General features: G+C 45.9%; 1 protein-coding gene across 1 annotated transcript in view; it reads left to right on the forward strand.

Annotated features, from left to right (window-relative positions):
• Nucleotides 1–751: 751 nt before the first annotated feature.
• The window catches only part of LOC132901265 (E3 ubiquitin/ISG15 ligase TRIM25-like), a 28391-nt gene continuing 11291 nt past the window's right edge, over nt 752–17851 (forward strand). Inside the window, exons 1-4 of the mRNA XM_060943583.1 lie at nt 752–1351; nt 7697–7792; nt 7962–8189; nt 16865–17493. Coding sequence (XP_060799566.1) covers nt 752–1351; nt 7697–7792; nt 7962–8189; nt 16865–17493 — 1553 coding nt within the window. The remainder of the gene's footprint in view (nt 1352–7696; nt 7793–7961; nt 8190–16864; nt 17494–17851) is intronic.

A 17851-nucleotide genomic window follows, 5' to 3' on the forward strand; every position in this document is an offset into this window, starting at 1 on the left:
GTTCATATACCAAATAATTGTATCACCTAAACTTGATAGGTAGCTGATCACATGCATAGTAAAGTAGAAGTGCCAGCCAAAAACAGACATGAAATTCAGTTGCTTGAGCTTGAAAATTTTACTGGGGGGGGCCTAAATTGTAATCTTTCATAGGGCCCAAGATTTATAGCGGCGCCCCTGCACGCGCGCACACAATTTTCCCCTTCTGCTTTTTCATCTTATCCTTGGGCATTTTTTTTTTATCATTTTATTTTTACTGCTTGACCATTCTGTAGTTTAGTAGATTATTATGGTTTCAGAATGGGATCAGAAATTTAAACAGAATGTAAGTAAACTATGTGCAAACATTACAACAAATTCAATATAAAAGATGTTTTTTAATTACAATTAGAGATAATGGATGGATGGTCAGATCAATTAATCACTTCAGAATCCTGTTCATGAGAGAGAGAGAGAGAGAGAGAGAGAGAGATGTGTTCATTGTTCATTTAAACTATCACTGGTAAGACTGTTCAAGTCTATACGCCCTGTAGGAAATACACACACAGACACTGTTTCAAATCTCTTCACACAGAATAGCAATTTGCTAACAGCCAGGCCCCTACTTACACATTACAAAAAGGGGCTCTCTTTTTAAAGCCACGCCCACTCTCTCTGCCACACAGAACACACACAGAAACAGGAAGTTCATTTAAGAGAAAACGAAACTCAGCAGAAAGTTCAGAGTCTTTCTCTCTCTCAGTACAGGAAAATGGCAGAGGCTGGTATTTCAGTAGATCATTTTTCAGTGGATCAGTTCAGCTGTCCAGTGTGTCTGGATCTCCTGAAGGATCCTGTAGCTATTCCCTGTGGACACAGTTTCTGTAAGGTGTGTATTAATGGCTGCTGGGATCAGGAGGATGTGAAGGGCGTCTACAGCTGCCCCCTGTGCAGAGAGACTTTCACCCCAAGGCCTGTTCTATACAGGAACAACATGCTGGCTGAAGTGGTGGAGAAACTGAAGAAGAATGAACTCCAAGCTGCTTCTCCTGCTCACTGTTATGCTGGACCTGGAGATGTGGAGTGTGATTCCTGCACTGGGAGAAAATACAAAGCTGTCAAGTCTTGTCTGGTGTGTCAGGCCTCCTATTGTGAAGCTCATCTTAAACCTCACTATCAGTCTCCTGCCTTTAAGAAGCACAAGTTAGTTGAAGCCTGTGCAGAGCTCCAAGAGAAGATCTGCTCTGAACATGGCAAACTGATCGAGATCTTCTGTCATACTGACCAATGCTTCATCTGTTATTTGTGTACGACGGATGAACATAAAGGTCATGAAACAGTTTCAACTAAAGCAGAAAGAAATGAAAAACAGGTGAGAACTGGACATCATTCTTCTTTTCCAAGTCATTTTATACAAATTCTATTTCTAATCTAATTTCTGTTCAGTGGATTTAATTGGTTCTCTGACTGTCATTCTCTGAGAAGTAATTTTTTATTTCCAGTCAAACAGTAATATGTAAAGAAATGTTAAAGAGGTCGAACTAGTCAATGTGCTTTAAACAGCCAACACCCAACAACCTTCTTCCAGCATTTTACAGCTAAAGTGCTCACGTGACTGTGTTAAAGCTCTGTAACTGGATATCTCATCTCATTATCTCTAGCCGCTTTATCCTGTTCTTCAGGGTCGCAGGCAAGCTGGAGCCTATCCCAGCTGACTACAGGCGAAAGGCGGGGTACACCCTGGACAAGTCGCCAGGTCATCACAGGGCTGACACATAGACACAGACAACCATTCACACTCACATTCACACCTACGGTCAATTTAGAGTCACCAGTTAACCTAACCTGCATGTCTTTGGACTGTGGGGGAAACCGGAGCACCCGGAGAAAACCCACGGGGACACGGAGAGAACATGCAAACTCCACACAGAAAGGCCCTCGCCGGCCACGGGGCTCAAACCCGGACTTTCTTGCTGTGAGGCGACAGCGCTAACCACTACACCACCATGCCGCCTGTAACTGGATATCATATTTCATAAAATTTAATGATCTACAGGTAAAAAAAATCTTTATCTTTCTGAATGTGAGTGGATTTGTGGTCCGTTTTTGAAAACTTCTTTGGGATGAATGATCCCAATTCTGGAAAGTTCAAATCTCTGCCGAGATTTTGGTCAAAACTCAGCGTTAATGTCAACATTCACTAGATTGGTGAAGTTCAATCCCGATGTTCACTGATGGTTCCTTTAATCCGGTGGAATTGGGTGTGGTTTTGAATGTACACACATCACCTTAAAGAAGTAAACCTGACTATGACTCTGGATTTTACTGCTGAACAAATAAATAACTCCCATGAATCCAGATGTGCACTGTGCATGTCTCCCCCAAGCTCACTGAGAAATATTGTATTAATGTAGTTAGGGTTTTGGGGTAGTTAAAGCGGGCTGGGAAATTAAAAAAAAGTATTGTACTTCTTCCCACTCCTTTTTCGAACAATGTGCGGTGTTTTGTAATGTCTTAGCTCTTTGTTTTTTTTTTAATTTCTCGTTTTCTTTCTTTTGTATGTACAAATAGTTACATACATTTTTTTTTATACATGTTCGAAATAAAAATAAATTAAAAAATAAATAAATAAATAAATAAAAGGGAACAGTGATGATGCGCACTGCTCTCAGATCAGTCTGTCTGTGAATCCCATTGAAAGTCACAGCTGCCTTTTGAACAATTTCACTGCAGAGAATATTGCTGAACTACCTTGATGTTTCTGTCACAATAATAACAATCGGTTGACATTTTCACAGAAAACTAAACTTATAAGTGTGTAAAACTCCCTACGTGTGGGTGGAGCACAGAGGACGGCAGGACAGAGATCAGGTTTTATAATTCGGCTTTATTGCCACACTTTTCAGTCTAACAATAATTATTCGTGCAGACACACACACACAACCGGCGTCTGGTTCAGGGATGAGCTCCTTCTGCTCTCGCTCTCCCTCCTGATATAGGGCGCAGTCACTGGGAAGACACACAAACACAGGTTAATTGCGCTCAGGTGACGTGATTCTGCCACTTACCTTCCCTGACTCCGCCCTCCTGTCACAGACCGGCGCTTGACCACGCCCCCGCTGCCACATACCCCCACCGCCCGACTCAGGCCGGGCGGCCGGCCGGCCTGTAGCCGACTCCCCCCTTGACGGGAGAGGAAGTCCGCCACGACCATCTGCGCCCCCGGCCTGTGGACCACCTTGAAATTGAAGGGTTGGAGCGCCAGATACCAACGGGTGATCCGCGCGTTGGCATCTTTCATGCGGTGGAGCCACTGGAGGGGCGCGTGGTCCGAACAGAGGGTGAAAGGGCGCCCCAGCAGGTAGTACTGGAGGGCGAGAACCGCCCACTTGATGGCCAGACACTCTTTCTCTATGGTGCTGTAGCGCCCCTCATGCACCGACAGCTTCGTGCTGATATACAGGACAGGGCGGTCCTCCCCCTCCACCTCCTGGGACAAAACCGCACCCAGCCCTCTGTCCGACGCATCGGTCTGCAACATAAAAGGGAGAGAAAAGTCAGGGGAGTGTAGAAGTGGCCCCCCACACAGTGCAGCCTTTACCTCTGAGAAAGCCCGCTGGCACTGCTCCGTCCCCTGGACCGGATCTGGTGCCCCCTTTTTAGTGAGATCAGTCAGCGGGCTGGTGACGTCCGAATAATTAGGTATAAACCTGCGATGATAGCCAGCCAGCCCCAGGAACTGTCTCACCCCCTTTTTGGTCTTGGGCCTCGGGCAGGCCACAATTGCTGCCGTCTTATTAATTTGGGGACGCACCTGCCCGTTGCCCAAGTGGAAGCCCAGATACCGTACTTCCACCCGCCCAATCGCACACTTCTTCGGGTTGGCTGTGAGCCCTGCTCGCCTCAGCGACCTAAGGACGGCCCTCAGATGTTCGAGGTGCCGCTGCCAGTCATTGCTATAGATGATTATGTCATCTAAATATGCTGACACATACATGGCGTGAGGGCGGAGGACTCTGTTCATCAGCCGCTGAAACGTCGCGGGCGCCCCAAACAGCCCAAACGGAAGGGTGACGAATTGGTGTAAACCAAACGGTGTGGAAAAGGCCGTTTTTTCTCGGGATAGTGGAGTCAAGGGGATCTGCCAATATCCCTTCGTCAAATCCAGTGTCGAATAAAAGCGAGCAGTGCCGAGTCGATCGAGCAACTCATCAATACGAGGCATTGGGTACGCGTCGAATTTAGACACCGCGTTGACTTTTCTATAGTCCACACAGAACCGGACCGACCCGTCGGCCTTGGGTACCAAGACCACCGGGCTGCTCCAGTCACTGTAGGACCCCTCGACGATGCCCATTTCGAGCATGGTCTGAAGTTCTTCCCGAACCACCTTTTTTTTGTGTTCGGGTAGCCTGTAAGGGCGGCTACGCACTACCACCCCCGGGGGCGTCTCTATGTGGTGCTCTATGAGGTTAGTGTGACCGGGCAGGGGCGAGAACACATCCGAAAACTCGGTCTGCAACTGGGCGACCTCCGTGAGTTGGGTCGGGGAGAGGTGGTCTCCACAGGGGACCGGAGAGGTACGGGATGCCAATGTCCCTTTTTGAACCTCCGGCCCCAGCTCCGCCTTCTCCGGAACTACCGACACCAACGCCACGGGGACCTCCTCGTTCCAGAGTTTAAGCAGGTTGAGGTGGTAAATCTGTAGCGCCCCACCCCTGTCCGTTCGCCTCACCTCATAGTTGACATCCCCGACTCGCCGTGTGACCTCAAAGGGTCCTTGCCACTTGGCGATCAATTTGGAGCTCGACGTGGGCAACAGTACGAGTACCTTATCTCCCGGAGTGAACTCTATAAGGCGCGTACCCTTGTTGTACAGGCGGGCTTGCCGTTCCTGGGCCTGCCGCAAATTCTCCTGAGTTAGGTGGGTGAGCGTGTGGAGTTTTGCGCGCAGGTCCATAACGTACTGAATTTCGTTCCACTAAACCGTCCGTTTGTGGGTGATACATGCTGGTGCGGATCGGCTTAATCCCCAATAACCCATACAGTTCGCGCAGTGTTCGTGACATAAACGTAGTGCCTTGATCAGTCAGAATCTCTTTCGGGATTCCAACACGGGAGATGACGCGGAAGAGTGCCTCGGCAATACTGCGTGCTGAGATATTGCGCAGAGGCACTGCTTCCGGGTATCGCGTTGCATAGTCCACCAGAACTAATATAAAGCGGTACCCTCGTGCTGACCAATCTAATGGCCCGACGAGATCCATCCCAATTCTCTCAAACGGGGTCTTGATTAACGGTAGAGGGCGCAAAGGCGCTTTTGGAATGGCCACTGGGTTTACTAACTGGCATTCGCGGCATGCCGTACACCACCTACGGACATCGCCGCGAATCCCCGGCCAATAGAAACGGGCCATTATTCGGGATAGTGTTTTATCCTGCCCCAAGTGTCCAGCCATGGGATTAAAGTGAGCCGCCTGGAATACCAATTCCTGGCGGCTCTTCGGAATTAAAAGCTGCGTGACGCGCTCTTTAGTTTGAGTGTCCTGCGTCACTTGGTATAATCTATCCTTCATAATCGCGAAGTAGGGGAAGGACGGGGTGGTGTTCGGCTGCAGCGTTTGACCATCGATTACTCTCACTTGGTCAGACGCATGCCGCAGAGTCTCGTCTCGCGACTGCTCTAATGGGAAATCCGCGAGGGATTCCCCAATAGAGAGAGGAGGAGCCGGCGGCTCCTCACTCTGACGCGGAGATGACGTAGACGGCTCTGTGACAGCTGCTCCCGCTAAAGCAACACCGGGACCTCCCCCTGTCAAATGGCAGGACCCACTCTCGACTAGGCGTGTCATTAAACCCCGAAATCCCGGCCAATCAGTCCCCAAAATTAGAGAGTGGGTAAGGCGAGGATTAACCGCCGCCTTCACTATAAATTTTTCCCCTCTGAAAATAATGTGGACCGACACCAAAGGGTAGCTGTGAACATCCCCGTGCACACACAATACCTTCACCCCCTGTGCTCCCCCCAATGCCTCGTTTTGAACCAGGCTTTGGCGAATTGAGGTCTGATTACAACCAGAATCCACCAACGCCTGATATGTAGCCCCTTGGATACTCACCGGTATGCGATACGCTCCGGCCCGATCGAGGGCGGCCTCTGGCGCGTCGGGGATCCGAACCACCGCGCCCACTTCCATTGCTGTGCACTGCTGATGAAGGTGGCCCGGCTCCCCGCAGCTCCAGCAAACCGGCCCGGGCTTTCCCTCTGCACCAGTGATCTGGGGCTCACTCACCTGAGGTGGGGGAGAGACAGACACAGAAGGGAGAAACGGGAGGGCACCGCGGGTGCGGCAGGCCGGCTGGGGTGGTGCCGGCCCCCGCCTCCGCGGTGGGGGAATGGGGCGAGGACGGGACACAGGAGGAGAGAGGGAGGGAGAGAGAGAGAGAAGAGGAGAGAAGAGACGATGCCATCTGCTGTCCTGCTGCCGGGACAGCCGCCAGATGATCCTCCACCAGCTCTACTGCCTGATCCAGCGACGCCAGGCGGTGGCACTGGACCCACTCCGCGGTTCCGGCTGGTAAGCGGGCGACGAATTGTTCCAGTACCACCTGGTCGACGATTCCCTCGGCGTCGCGATTGTTGGCCCTCAGCCACCACCAGCAGGCGTCCCAGAGCTGCTGGCCGAACGCGAACGGCCGGCCGACTTCCTCCAGTCGCAGCGCGCGGAAGCGCTGGCGCTGTTGCTCCGGTGTGCGCCCCACGCGCTGGAGGACGGCCCGGCGGAGGTCCGCGTAGGCCAGCCGGCGGTCGGCGGGGAGCTGTAGCGCGGCCAGCTGCGCCTCTCCCGTGAGCAGCGGGAGGAGGCGCGCCGCGCGCTGCTCCATCGGCCACCCCGAGGCTTCGGCGACCTGTTCAAACAACGTGATGAACGCCTCGGGGTCGTCCTGCGGGCCCATCTTGGTGACAATGAGGGGAGACGGGCCCGCGGCCGGAGTGCTGGTGGACCCTGCCGACACGAGGAGATGCCGGAACGCCTCGCGATCTTCCTGCTGGGCCAGCACCAGGGCTTCGAAGCGCCGCTCCTGCTCCTTTCGGAGCGTGACGAGTGCCTGGTGCTGGCTTTGCTGAGCCGTGGCGAGGGCGTGGACCAGATCGGCGAACGGGGAGGATTCCATGGGGCTGCTGGTTTGGTGCTCCACTGTTCCGGGTTTCAGCACCACTGTAAAACTCCCTACGTGTGGGTGGAGCACAGAGGACGGCAGGACAGAGATCAGGTTTTATAATTCGGCTTTATTGCCACACTTTTCAGTCTAACAATAATTATTCGTGCAGACACACACACAACCGGCGTCTGGTTCAGGGATGAGCTCCTTCTGCTCTCGCTCTTCCTCCTGATAGGGCGCAGTCACTGGGAAGACACACAAACACAGGTTAATTGCTCTCAGGTGACGTGATTCTGCCACGTACCTTCCCTGACTCCGCCCTCCTGTCACAGACCGGCGCTTGACCACGCCCCCGCTGCCACAAAGTGGTACAAAAATATGAAGATAGAAGTTACTTCCTTTTGGGTGTCTTTTAATTTTAGTTCATTTGAGAGGCGATATTTCTAGTTTTTATTGACTTGTTTTTTTTGGATTTTTAGTTTAGTTTTTTTTTCTTTTTGGCTATAATTCTTACATGATTAAATGTCTTTAAATGTATGTTATTTGTTCTCAGAATGAGCTAAAGGAGGAGCAGATGAAATCCCAGCAGAGGATCCAGGAGAAGCAGAAGGAGGTGCAGGAGCTGAAACAGGCTGTGGACACTATTAAGGTGAGGAGTGAAGAGTAGCTGTGTTTCAATTAACCTGCTTAAATTGTGAACTAAAAAAAAAAAAGGAATGAAAACACGGAGTTAAAAAAAAAGAACTCAAATATCTCAAGAGAGAGTTTATTTTTACAGAGTATCCCATTAGATCTTCATTGTGTGTGTGTTCTAACAGATGCGTTATCAGGCAGCAGTAGATGACAGTGAGAGGATCTTTACTGAAATGATCAGCTCCATGGAGAAAAAGCGCTCGGTGGTGACGGAGCTGATCAGAGCTCAGGAGAAAGCTGAACTGAATCAAGCTGAACGACTCCTGAAGCAACTGGAGCAGGAGATTGCTGATCTTCAGAGGAGAGTCACTGAGCTGGAGCAGCTTTCACACACACACGATCACATCCACTTCCTCCAGGTAACACTCACTGTCTGATCTACAGAGGGCGCTGTTCCTCACAAAGTTTCCTCCTAAAAGCTCATTACAGCAACAATAAATGTTCCTGTCTGAGATCCCAAGTGTGTCTTTGGTCTGATTCAGTCTGAGATTCATTTGTTCCTCTCCTACACTTTTCTCCTTCTCTATTCTGTGTTTCCTCTCTGTAGAGTTTCCCGTCTCTCTGTGTTTCTCCTGGATGTGACGACTCACCCAGCTTCACTGTCAATCAACATCTTTCATTTGATGGAGTGAGGAAATCTCTCTCAGATCTGAAAAAACGAGTCGAGGAAATCTGTGAGGAGGAATTCAGCGTAATCCATCCACAAGGTAAACAAACAACATTTCTATATCACAGTAAAGAGAGCCATAAAATTCATATTACAGAAATAAAACGTAAGCAGGAACAAAACTGCATCAAATCACAAAGCATTAGTATTAGCCTCAGAAATTACATGTGCAAATTACAAATAAATTTCCCAGATAAACAGGACCTTAATCACAAATCCACAAACTAATCTTATTGAACTTTACACATAATAAATATGATGAACATTAGATCAGAACCGAGGCCTTAATTCCTCCATAAAATCCATCAGAAAGTAAAAACACACACATTGTCAGAGCTTCAGCTGGGAAAAGTTTTTTGCTTCTCATGATTCTTACATTCAAATGCTGCACAGTGTGATGACGTTTTGGCCGATCTCTAAATCGTGTCTGACTGAGAGCAGTGAGGAATCTAATTTTTCATTTTCATGCTTTAAACTGTTTTCGTGTCATTTTTCAGTCTCCATTTTGTCTCTGTGTCTCTACAGCTGCAGCAGTTCACATGATTTTACCCTCAAAACCAAAGAGCAGAGAAGATTTCCTGCAGTGTAGGTGTAAAACACACACACACACACACACACACACACACACACACACACACACACACACACACACACTCTTCAACTCAGAGGAGGACCTCCCACATGATTTTCTTTCTTTCTTTCTTTCTTTCTTTCTTTCTTTCTTTCTTTCTTTCTTTCTTTCTTTCTTTCTTTCTTTCGACCGACAACACACAGAATAAATCTCATACATACGAAGCAATCTAATCTCACTAGGCAGAAAAAATAATGGATTACTGTTATAAAGAAGAAAGCTAGTCACACAGAGGCACAATGATAAAATACAATATTTCTACAAATACAATTCTTCTTCTTTTGGCTTCTCCCAATTACAGTGGTGCTTGAAAGTTTGTGAACCCTCTAGAATTTTCTATATTTCTGCATAAATATGACCTAAAACATAATCAGATTTTCACACAAGTCCTAAAAGTAGATAAAGAGAACCCAGTTAAACAAATGAGACAAAAATATTATACTTGGTCATTTATTTATTGAGGAAAATGATCCAATATTACATATCTGTAAGTGACAAAAATATGTGAACCTTTGCTTTCAGTAGCTGGTGTGACCCCCTTGTGCAGCAATAACTGCAACTAAACATTTCCGGTAACTGTTGATCAGTCCTGCACACCGGCTTGGAGGAATTTTAGCCCGTTCCTCCGTACAGAAGAGCTTCAATTCTGGGATGTTGGTGGGTTTCCTCACATGAACTGCTCACTTCAGGTCCTTCCACAACATTTCCATTGGATTAAGGTCAGGACTTTGACTTGGCCATTCCAAAACATTAACTTTATTCTTCTTTAACCATTCTTTGGTAGAACAACTTGTGTGCTTAGGGTCGTTGTCTTGCTGCATGACCCACCTTCTCTTGAGATTCAGTTCATGGACAGATGTCCTGACATTTTCCTTTAGAATTCACTGGTATAATTCAGAATTCATTGTTCCATCAATGATGGCAAGCTGTCCTGGCCCAGATGCAGCAAAACAGGCCCAAACCATGATAGTATTACCACCATGTTTCACAGATGGGATAAGGTTCTTATGCTGGATTGCAGTGTTTTCCTTTCTCCAAACATAACGCTTCTCATTTAAACCAAAAAGTTCTATTTTGGTCTCATCCGTCCACAGAACATTTTTCCAATAGCCTTCTGGCTTGTCCATGTGATCTTTAGCAAACTGCAGATGAACAGCAATGTTCTTTTTGGAGAGCAGTGGCTTTCTCCTTGCAGCCCTACCATGCACACCATTGTTGTTCTGTGTTCTCCTGATGGTGGACTCATGAACAGTAACATTAGCTGATGTGAGAGAGGCCTTCAGTTGCTTAGAAGTTACTCTGGGGTCCTTTGTGACTTCACCGACTGTTACACGCCTTGCTCTTGGAGTGATCTCTGTTGGTCGACCACTCCTGGGAAGGGTAACAACGGTCTTGAATTTCCTCTACTTGTACACAATCTGTCTGACTGTGGATTGGTGGAGTCCAAACTCTTTAGAGACAGTTTTGTAACCTTTTCCAGCCTGATGAGCATCAACAACGCTTTTTCTGAGGTCCTCAGAAATCTCCTTTGTTCATGCCATGATACACTTCCACAAACGTGTGTTGTGAAGGTCAGACTTTAATATATCCCTGTTTTTTTTAAATAAAACAGGGTGCCCACTCACACCTGATTGTCATCCCATTGATTGAAAACACCTGACTCTAATTTCACCTTCAAATTAACTGCTAATCCTAGAGGTTCACATACTTTTGCCACTCACAGATATGTAATATTGGATCACTTTCCTCAATAAATAAATGACCAAGTATAATATTTTTGTCTCATTTGTTTAACTGGGTTCTCTTTATCTACTTTTAGGACTTGTGTGAAAATTTGATGATGTTTTAGGTCATATTTATGCAGAAATATAGAAAATTCTAAAGGGTTCACAAACTTTCAAGCACCACTGTAGGTGTTGCCACAGCGGATCTTTTGTCTCCATTGCTCCCTATCTTCCGCATCCTTCATACAAATACAATAAAACAATAAAAAAGAGGGAAAGAATAAATTGACAGTGTGAGGAAAAGAGAAAGGAATGCTGATCTGAAGCGATAATAGTACTTTTGATAGAACACTTGAAATTGCTGAAGCTAAGACTCTGGAAAGATTCATCAATACTGTTCCAGAGAGCAGCAGCTTTGAAGCGAATATTAAACTTGCCATCGTTAGTTCTGGCTGAAGGAACACAAAATGAAGATCTCGAAGTCAGTCAAGTTTTATACTTGTGCCTTGATGCTAAAAGTGTCAAAAAGTTTTCAAAGGCAGGCAGCAAATAAACTAGAATTAAATTTAAATATATAAATACTGTTTAAAGGTCCCATGGCATGAAATTTTCACTTTTTTTTACTGCCAACGGGAGAGCCCCTGAAGACGCAGTGGCTTAATTTCATTTACTCCAATAATACGCCGTCGAGTCTACCTAAGACGGTGTATGTTTGTCAGAAGCATTTTCCTGATGAATGTTTCCACAACTTGGGACAGTACAGGGCAGGTTTTGCACATCAACTGTCACTGAAGCCTGGGTCCGTACCAAGCATCCCTGCCACATCAGCCACAGACACCGAACAAGTAAGTGTATAACTGTTAAGTCGTTTTGCCGTGTTTTAAAATCGGTGCCATGTTAGCCTTGCAATGGCTACATTAGCTGTACAGCTAACCGCTTCCTGCAGTTAGCCAGGTACTCTGCGCTACAAAACCAAAAAGCATGCAGCATGCTCTGTTATAATAGACCCCTTCGCAGTAAACGTCATTCATGCGTAAGCGGAAATTGCGCGCACAGCCTGGACCCAAAAAAGACTCAGAAATGCCTAGTTGTTGTGTTTTCGGGTGTCAGAATCATAGCAGTGATGGGGTTAAAATGTACAGAATTCCAGCAGGATCTCACCCATTCCAAAAAAATCGCCGACGTCTATGGCTATAAGCCATCAAAAGTGTAGACTGGGATGAAAGCACTATCAAAAATGTGCGGGTTTGCAGCGCCCACTTCATCACAGGTAAGATCAGGCTATTTATTAAATCTTTCTTTTTTATTCTTTCTAGTCTTCGTTTATTGATGTAGCAAAATACTTTGGTAACGTTTGTCTGATTAACTGGGTCATAGTTACACAATGTAATGAATATTGTTAGCATGTTAACTTAGGTCTCGCTTGACTCAAGCAGTCCAGATTTTGTGCCATCACTATTTGTGTATGCCGAAAATCACAATTTTAAAGCAAGGATGGAAAGGTAAAATTGTGTGCCCTCACTCTAAATGCCAACTTGCGTTGACCGCTCTAACCTAGCTCCCGCCCCGTTCAGTTTCATTTCTGGTCTCTGCCTCTTGCTTTTTACGCAGCTCTGATTTCTCTTAGCTGCACTCTTTACACTATCATTCCTTTCATGCCATTACCTCCTGCAAATTGCTGTTTAGTGTTGGTATTTGCTGTTGTAGCTAAAGCCACAGTGCCATCACATCACTGGCATAATTTGATTAAAACAAAATGAATATGAATGTCCCATTGTTAATCAAGTTGTACATGCTCGCACATAACAATCATATGCGTCTAAAGACTTGTAGGCATGAAGTTTTTCGTGGGTGTACACTGAAGTCTTGTCAATAAGGTACGAGTATATATCTGGCCATTGTATACCAGGGAACTTACTAACATCGTCCGTCCACTCTTTAATTAAATGCGGATCTGGTAGGCGATGTCCACTTGTTAGAGTTAACTTATTTATGTAGCATTCTCGATCTTGTAACGACAATTGTTTTGCATAATCTGACAGCTCATAATGCCGGTCTATGGGCAGCACCATTGTTTCTGAGTCCAGGCTGCGCGCGCATCCTAGCAACGGTCGGTTTGTTTACAAACATGCGAAGGGGTCTATAGCCAATCAAAACAGTTTTTACAAAGACATCCACATTCTTTTTTTTAAGTCACTCGTTCATTTTATTTGTTTGTTTGTTCAGTAAAAACCCAAACATTTGTTGAATTTATTTTATTTCCTCACGTCGCACCTTAATGACGCCAGCATGGGGTATTTTTCCCTTCGCGGTTTGTTCCTTCTCTCTCGCCATAGTAAGACACCCACATCCGCTTGTTCTGACCCACTGGAGGTAGCATCACAGTGCTGTTAGCCAGTCAGAGGTAACACGTTTACATGACATGAATATTAACGATAAGACCCGCCCCCACCCTCTACCCTTCCCCACCTCCTGCTTCTCATTAGCAAAACAATGCACTGGGAAAATTGCTGAAATGGGGCTTTCTCCCAGGAGGCTATATCTACGTGCTGAGGGTTAATTTCGTGAAAGGCTGCGGATATAACATCCGGAAACCTCCACGAGCCCGTTTAAAGCAATCAACAAACCACCATGCCATGGGACCTTTAAATAATCTATAAAATCAGAGAATTTCATCATCTCCATCTTTTTAAAAATAGGAGGTGTGTGTTCATTAAAAGAAGCTAAATTAATAATTGACAGCTTTCTTCTGGAGTCCAGTTATCGGTCGAAGGGTAGTCTCATAAGTATTACCCCAAACTGTAACACCATTTATTAAAAAAGAATAAATAAGAGAGTAGTACAGCTGAGTTAGAATACTTTGAGAAACATAGTGATGAAGCTCAGCAATAATTCCAAAGCCTCTGGAGATTTTCTTGCTCTACTGGTGGAAGTGTTTCCTCCTGATGAGGTGAGAGTCGAAAACTACTCCAAGATACCTGATGTGGTTCTTCTGTTTAATTGGCTGATAATTAATTTTCAGGAAATGGTTCTGCTCAATTTCTTTCCATAAATTAATGCATCTTCATTGAGCTTCTCTAAACTTGCTTATTCAATGGGGAGGGTAAATTGAGTCAATAGACAAAAAGTTGGGAAAATGGTGAGGTAGGTCATTATAAAATATTACCACTATATATAGCATATTTAAGTGAATCAAAAAATATATTGTCAGTAAACATGGTTGAAAAGAATAGGAGGATAAAGTATTGATAAATTCACTTGTAGGTATCCAGGTGTCTGAATTCATCAGATTGCCCAGAAAAATACAAAGCTTTGACTCCTCATGGATTTTATCAATTATTATGTAAAGATTATCCAGAAATGGCTGAAAAGAACTGTTCCGGTGTCTGTATCTCACACCACAAACTACTGTATGTTCTTACTGCCTTCATTATGGAGCTCAACACAGACTGATTCGTCTTGATCAGAAGTAGTATTAAGGTCATCTCTTAGATTATAACTTCAGGAATTTGCTATGAAGAGTCCAATTTAGAGTGTTGGGAAATGTAATTAAAGTCAGGTAAGTAAAAGTTGACAAAACTATCTTTATGAGTTAAATGCCAGGTTTCTGTAAGGCGAAGGACCTTCAATAGATGATCTACAGTGGTGCTTGAAAGTTTGTGAACCCTTTAGAATTTTCCATATTTCTGCATAAATATGACCTAAAACATCATCAGATTTTCACACAAGTCCTAAAAGTAGATAAAGAGAACCCAGTTAAACAAATGAGGTAAAATTCTTATCCTTGGTCATTTATTTATTGAGGAAAATTATCCAATACTACATATATGTGGGTGGCAAAAGTATGTGAACCTCTAGGATTAGCAGTTAATTTGAAGGTGATATTAGAGTCAGGTGCTTTCAATCAATGGGACGACAATCAGGTGTGAGTGGGCACCCTGTTTTATTTAAAGAACAGGGATCTATCAAAGTCTGATCTTCACAATACATGTTTGTGGAAGTGTATCATGGCACGAACAAAGGAGATATCTGAACACCTCAGAAAAAGTGTTGTTGATGCTCATCAGGCTGGAAAAGTTACAAAACCATTTCTAAAAAGTTTGGACTCCAGCAATCCACAGTCAGACAGACTGCGTACAAATGGAGGAAATTCAAGACCATTGTTACCCTCCTTAGGAGTGGTCGACTAGCAAAGATCACTCCTCCAGAGCAAGGCGTGTAATAGTCGGCAAGGTCACAAAGGACCCCAGAGTAACTTCTAAGCAGCTGAAGGCCTCTCTCACATTGGTTAATGTTCATGAATCCACCATCAGAACACTGAACAACAATGGTGTGCATGGCAGGGTTGCAAGGAGAAAGCCACTGCTCTCCAAAAAGAACATTGTTTCTCATCTGCAGTTTGCTAAAGATCACGTGGACAAGCCTAGAAGACTATTGGAAAAAATGTTTTGTGGACGGATGAGACCAAAATAGAACTGTTTGGTTTACATGAGAAGCGTTATGTTTGGAGAAAGGAAAACACTGCATTCCAGCATAAGAACCTTATCCTATCTGTGAAACATGGTGGTGGTAGTATCATGGTTTGGGCCTGTTTTGCTGCATCTGGGCCAGGACGGCTTCCCATCATTGATGGAACAATGAATTCTGTATTTATACCAGCGAATTCTAAAGGAAAATGTCAGGACATCTGTCCATGAACTGAATCTCAAGAGAAGGTGGATCATGCAGCAAGACAACGACCCTAAGGACACAAGTCGTTCTACCAAAGAATGGTTAAAGAAGAATAAAGTTAATGTTTTGGAATGGCCAAGTCAAAGTCCTGACTGTGGCAGCAGGGGCGTGGCCGAGCGGCGGTTTGTGAATGGAGGGCGGAGTCAGGGAAGGTGAGTGGCCAAATCGCTACACCTGTTGCCAATTAATGTGTGTTTGCGTGTCTCTTGCAGTGATGGTGCTCAATAAAAGGAGTAAGAGACCAGAGCATGATTGTGTGTGTGTGTGTGTGTGTGTGTCTGTGTGTGTGTGTGTGTGAGTGTCTGTCCCAAATGAAACCCACCATTCCAAGATGGCGCTGGTGAGGCAGGCAGCGGCCGTACCTGCTCCAGTCGTTTTTGCATATTTAATGTTAATTATTATTTTCAGCTTTTTTGTACAGCCTGCACTCTGTCTAACTATGTACACCAGACAGACTCTGATAGACATTGGAGAGAAGTGCAATGTTTCTTTTATTTTTAAGGGAATTCAGCTCCACACTGCCGGACGAGATACTGCGGGGGTCCTACAACAATGGAGGGCACACCAATTTCAGGCTGAGGAAAAGATCCAGAGGCAAATGAGCAGGAACCAGGAACTGGCTGAGGAGAAGGGCACATAGTCCACCTCTGCCTAGCATTCTGCTAGCCAACGTCCAGTCCCTGGAAAACAAGCTCCACGACCTCTGGGCTAGACTCAAATACCAGCGGGATATACGAGACTGTAACATTATTTGTCTCACTGAGTCATGGCTGTCCCTCTCGGTCCCGGACCATGGTGTGCAACCAACAGAGTTTCTATCAGTCTACCGCATGGACCACACCGAGGAGTCGGGCAAGTTGAGAGGAGGGGGAGTGTGCTTAATGGTCAACAACAGATGGTGTGATCCCAGGAATATAACACCTTTAACCTGTTCCTGCTCACCCAACTTGGAGCTCCTAACTCTCAAATGCCGGCCATTCTATCTCCCTTGAGAGTTCTCGTCAGTCATCTTTAGTGCTGTTTATATTCCACCTAAAGCGGACACGGACACTGCCCTATCTGAACTCCATGAAGCCCTCTCCAGCTATGAGATTAATCACAGGGATGCAGCTCTCATAATAGCTGACGATTTCAATCGAGCCAACTTAAGGATGATAAGGCCGGACTTCCGGCAACACATCACTTGTCCTACCAGAGGAAGCAAGACTCTAGACCACTACTACTCGCCGTTCAAAGAGGGCTATAAAGCTACATCTCTTCCCCCCCTTCGGTAAGTCAGATCACGCCGCTATTTTCCTCATGCCTAAGTACATTAAAAAACTGAAAGTGGAAGCCCCGGCATGCAGGGAGGTGACGCGATGGTCTAACCAATCAGTGGCGATCTTACAAGATGCACTCAACATCACCGATTGGGATTTGTTCTGGCACAGCTCTGGTGATGACATCAACGTGTTTACAGAAGCGGTGGTGGGATTCATTGGGAAGCTAGCGGAGGACTGCGCTCCCAAAAGCATAGTCAGGACATTTCCCAACCAGAAGCCGTGGGTGGATAACACCATTCGCGACACTCTGAGATCACGCACCGCTGCCTATAACACCGGGCTGTTAACCGGGAACATGGAGGAATTTAAGGCTGCTTCTTACAATGTTCGTAAAGCAGTGAAGGAGGCTAAACGGCGGTATGGGAGGAAGCTGGAGGATCATTTGTACCAGCAGGATCCCAGGGGGCTATGGCAAGGACTACAGATCATCACGGACTATAAATCAGCTCACACTCCTCTGATGAACGCTGACAAATCTCTCGCTGATGAACTGAACAACTTTTATGCCCACTTCAAGACGACCTGCAAACAAGCTGACGATCACTGGCAAAGGGGAGATGGCGCCACGGGCACAGATAGAGGGTGGGACGGGTGGGATTCGTCCCACCAATATTTAAATTCACCTCGTTCGGTCCCCCCCACTTATAGGGAGGAAAAAACGTCTATGCTGTCTTTCTTTGCATAAGGCAAACCTCACGGAAAAATCAAAAGACTAATTACCATTCGGTTTATTGAGGTGCGCAGCAGTACATACATAGTTGCAACAACTCATAAAACAAAACAAAGATTGATATTCGGTTGGTTGAGCTGCTCAGACTGCACAGGTTGCGAGCTCGAGCTTGGTTGCTATGGTTACCCACAACAAGTTTGACAGGCATATTGGGGACAGCTCCTAGTTCAGGATCCCAACAGGGCATGATGAAGGGTGCCAAACCGAAAA

This window comes from Neoarius graeffei, chromosome 17 (assembly GCF_027579695.1).
Source record: "Neoarius graeffei isolate fNeoGra1 chromosome 17, fNeoGra1.pri, whole genome shotgun sequence".
Lineage (NCBI taxonomy): Eukaryota > Metazoa > Chordata > Actinopteri > Siluriformes > Ariidae > Neoarius > Neoarius graeffei.